General features: G+C 46.7%; 1 protein-coding gene across 1 annotated transcript; it reads left to right on the top strand.

Moving 5' to 3' along the window:
- LOC103031649 (mRNA decay activator protein ZFP36L2-B) lies at window positions 1–4039 on the top strand. The gene is made up of 2 exons (XM_007255794.4): window positions 1–326; window positions 835–4039. The coding sequence occupies exons 1-2, from the start codon at window positions 237–239 to the stop codon at window positions 1969–1971; spliced, it is 1227 nt and encodes a 408-aa protein (XP_007255856.3). The 5' UTR covers window positions 1–236; the 3' UTR covers window positions 1972–4039.
- The last annotated feature ends 340 nt before the right edge of the window (window positions 4040–4379 follow it).

The following is a 4379-nucleotide window of genomic DNA, read 5'->3' as shown; positions in this document are numbered from 1 at the left end:
TATGTTGGAGGGGAGCGCGCGGCGGACTGTTCTGACTCGGCAGAGAGAGACGGAGGGAGACGAACAGCAACTCGAAACACAACTAACTCACAGCTCCGCTCTAGTGGCAGACCCGGACATCTGGAATTACTTTTACAAACTCCGTCTCTCGGACTCCTCTCCCAAACTAGCAGTCGTGGCAAACGAAGCCCAGAAGTAAACACCAGCTGCGCTCCGGGATCCTGGTTGGTTCTCCAATGAAAGATCTACTGCAGCTCGTCAGCTCAGAAGCAGCAATGTCGACCTCCATCCTGACCGCCATCTACGACATCGACATGCTCTACAAGGTAGTTGGTTATCTAGCAAAAAAAAGTGACTTTTGTTAGGTGCAGGGGAAGTTTGTACGCAGCAGTTAAGCTTTCATTCTACTTTTCCTGTTGTGTGAAAGTGGCACTTAGCTAGCAGTAGCCTGCTCTGCACAAACTGCCCTGCACAACTTTGTGTTTTTTTTCTGCTTTAACACTCACTTTAACTCCTTTAACTCCAGTATTGAGCTGGTGATACGCTGATTAGTTGGATCATGTGTGTTGGGGCAGAGAAAACACGCAGAAAAAGTGTGCAAGGCAGTGGGTCTCCAGGACCAGGGTTTTGAAAAACTCGACCAGTAGTGCACTAAACTAAACTTCAGCTCAAACTTTTGCTGCAGGCTAAAGCTAGCTAGCATGCACTTTTCCTCCTGTAGTTCGCTAGGCTATCTAGTTAGTTAACTAACTCCTGTCCTGTTAGGAACTTTGTGTTTTCAGCTCCAGCTTTATGTAACTAAGTGAGCTAACTTTCTTCCCTGTTTCTCCACAGCCTGAGAAAAACTTTAACATGAACGCCCTCCACTTCAACAACCTTCTGGACAAGAAGGCGGTGGGCGCCCCTCTGTCCAGCCCGGCCAGCGCCACCAGCTGTCCTATCGCTCCGGGATTTTTCCGCCGCAACTCGGCTGGCAGCACGGATTTGCAGCCGAGCAACGGCAACAAGTACACGTACAAGGACAGCAGCAGCACCACCGCCATGCTGAACAAGGAGAACAGCTGCAGCAGGTACCGCGAGCGCGCCTTCAGCGAGGGCGGGGAGCGCACGCAGGCGCAGCCGCAGCAAGCGCAGCAGAAGGCGGCCTCGCAGATCAACTCCACCCGCTACAAGACGGAGCTCTGCCGGCCCTTCGAGGAAAACGGCGCCTGCAAGTACGGCGAGAAGTGCCAGTTCGCGCACGGTTACCACGAGCTGCGCAGCCTCTCTCGACACCCCAAGTACAAGACGGAGCCGTGCCGCACCTTCCACACCATCGGCTTCTGCCCTTACGGCCCGCGCTGCCACTTCATCCACAACGCGGACGAGCGCCGGCCGGCCCCGGCCAGCCACAGCCACTCGTCCAACGGGGCCGAGCCCAAGTGCTCCAGCGGCGGCTACGTGCCCCGAGATGCGCCCCCTGTCGGCGGTCCGGCTTATCGCGACAGACCCAAGCTCCACCACAGTCTCAGCTTCGCCGGCTTCTCCACGCAGCACGGCCTGGACTCGCCGCTGCTGGACACCAGCCCCACGTCCCGCACGCCCCCGCCCCCTTCCTCCGGCTTCTACGAGGACGCGCTGGCGCCCAGCCCCTTCTCCTTCCCCGCCGGCCAAGACCTGAAAGCGCTGCTGGCCCCTCTAGCTGTGCAGACGGCCGGCGGCTACGCCACCTCGTACTACGGCAGCTTCCAGACCCCGGTGGGTCCCCCCTCGCCCCCTTACAACCTGAGCCACCTGCAGGCGCTGCAGCGCCTCTCGGAGTCGCCGGTCTTCGACTCCCCGCCCAGCCCGCCGGACTCCATCTCCGACCGCGACAGCTTCGCCAGCGGCTCGCTCAGCTCCTCCGGCAGCCTCAGCGGCTCCGAGTCGCCCAGCCTGGACGGCGGGCGGCGTTTGCCAATCTTCAGCAGGCTGTCGATTTCTGATGATTAGAGGTCTGAGCTGATCTGAGATCTGAGATGAGGACGCGTGTGTTTGGATTTTCCTGTTTCCAGGACTGGAGGAGCTGAGATGATTCCAGACTGTTAGTTAGCTGAGATAAGCTAAATTATAAAAGCAGCAGCAGAGTCTCATTCACGACGACCTGTGAGAGTTTTACAGACTTCAACATCCAGGGAGATGGATTGTCTGTCACACCATGGCATTAGTTTTGTTTCTTTCCTTCTCTATCTCTCCTTTCTGCTTTTGAACTGATAGCTATGAAAGTAGCTCGATATCAACAGAAGGCATTCCAGCAGCGTGTGCTCCAGCAGACCCTCACTTTCCGCGCACACGCTTCTCTTTCTTTCTGCACAGAGACTGACCTTTTCTTCAGTATGAGAGACAGAGCGGTTTCAGATTTTCCTCCATCCTACCAAGAATATGCCTTGACGAGTTCCAGTTTGCAAAGTAGCCTAAATATCTCAGTGTATGCGCTTCTGAAAGCTCAAACACACACAAAACAAAACAGAGCGACTTCCATTCCAAAAGTATGATGATGATGATGATGAACCATATGGTATGCAGCAGCAGCAGTTTCACAGCAGCGCCACACGGTGGTCGGCTCGGTTAGTGTAGTGTGCTGCTTAGTTGAAGCACTCTTGTTGGGTTTGTTGGGAAATCACTGCTGATGGTTGAATATATATATATTTTTTAGCTGTTTTTGAGTGATTTACATAGCAGTACGTAACTGGCTATGACCTATTTAACTTATTTATTATCTTTGTGAAAAAAAGTATAGGCTACATTTTTGGTCATTTGTGTCCATACTGTATTTATCAAGTATGTTGAAGCAATAGATCTATATTCTTTTATTATGTTTAAATTATGATCGCCATTATTAATCTACATAAGTGGAGTGTATGTTCTTTTCACAGTAATATATTTTTTTTCTTTTTGTTTGGTCTCTTTTTTGTAACTTCACTTCGTTATTTTATTGTAAATGAGTAAGAAATCTTAATTTAAGAGATTGTATGTGATATTTATTTCATTAATTTTGTTTCCTTGTTTACGTTCATTAAAAAAACATTTGAGTGATTGCCGTTTGTTTGGGATGTTGCTTGTGGAAGACAAGTTTTTGGGGGGAATCCCTAGATGTGTCCTTTTTTTATAAGCAAAAAAAGCTTTTAGATACATCTGTAGAATGTATAAACTGTGTGGTTGTCAAGACCGTCCAAACCAGTGCTTTTTTTATATATATATATTTTTTATTTTTCTCCCCCAGTCAGTGACAAAGATCCCAAGTACTTAAGTACAGAAATTAACCAAAAAGTATTGTTTTGGTTTTATTTTTTTTTTCCTTTCATATAAAGCACAGAGTCAGGTTAAGACTCCTACCACGTGCTTTGAGAATGTAGCAATCCAGTGCCCCAGTATTATTATTATTATTATTATTATTATTATTATTATTTACTATTGTGTAGTGCCTAAAAGGGGTCCACCATCCTTACATGCCTTACGATTAACCAAATAAAGTATTTTCATACAGGTTGTTTTTACACACAAGGAGTTAAATAAATAAATGAATGAATGAATGTAGGTTTGAATTAGATTTTTTTTTATTGAAAAGGTTGTTACCACTTATCAAAAGAGGGGCTTTGGAGCAACCAGCAAAGCTTTTTAATTTCCTCTTTTTTTTCTTATTTTTATTTTTAAGACTCCTTAGTCCTTTAGACTTTAGTTGGACTTTTTCTTCTTTTGTTCCCTTGATTGCCTTCGATGTGGTCCAAGATTTCTGGACTTTGCTGGATGGGGAAAGAGGTTGAAAACCTTCTTTTTTTTGGTTTGTTTTGTTTGTACATAGTAGGTACACGGGATGGGCACTATGTACTTTTCTTGACTACTTTTATCCGAAGTAAAGCTTTTTGAATGTAACTTAAAAACGGACAAAAAAAGACGACGAGTTGTAACATACTTGTTTCTGGGGAGTCAGTTCACTACAAATTGCGTGTGAGACTGTTAACTTTGTACTGTACATTTTTTTTTTGTAGTTCTCCCAATAAAATGATTTTGGAAAAAAACACACGAGGCTGGAATGTGATCTCCATGTGGTTGTCATTGAGGGACTGGAGCAGTCATACTTCTCCAGCGAGTTATTTATGATCTTAAAAAATGCAGACACACCAACACCACCAATCCATCTGAAAAGAAACAGAAGCAGCATATTTCTCTGATAGACCTTCTAAAGCTTTTGCTCTCTGAAAGCTCTGTAAACCAGCAGGGATTTCTTCAGCACTTGAGTGTGGTTTTGACGGCCTGTGAGAAAGGCGGGGAGTGCAGCACCCTTTCATGGGCCTTCTATCACTTTAGATTTCAGGAGATTGCTAAAGGAGATACGGGAAGTTCATCTTGAGTGTAGAATA

This window comes from Astyanax mexicanus, chromosome 7 (genome assembly GCF_023375975.1).
Source record: "Astyanax mexicanus isolate ESR-SI-001 chromosome 7, AstMex3_surface, whole genome shotgun sequence".
Lineage (NCBI taxonomy): Eukaryota > Metazoa > Chordata > Actinopteri > Characiformes > Acestrorhamphidae > Astyanax > Astyanax mexicanus.
This window is presented reverse-complemented; position numbering and strand designations above follow the sequence as displayed.

Bases quoted from the DNA above. Each gene is read 5' to 3' on its own strand.
- LOC103031649 (XM_007255794.4), top strand. From the start codon at position 237: ATGAAAGATCTACTGCAGCTCGTCAGCTCAGAAGCAGCAATGTCGACC. The intron at 327-834 runs GTAGTTGGTTAT...GTTTCTCCACAG, and splicing joins ACATCGACATGCTCTACAAG to CCTGAGAAAAACTTTAACAT.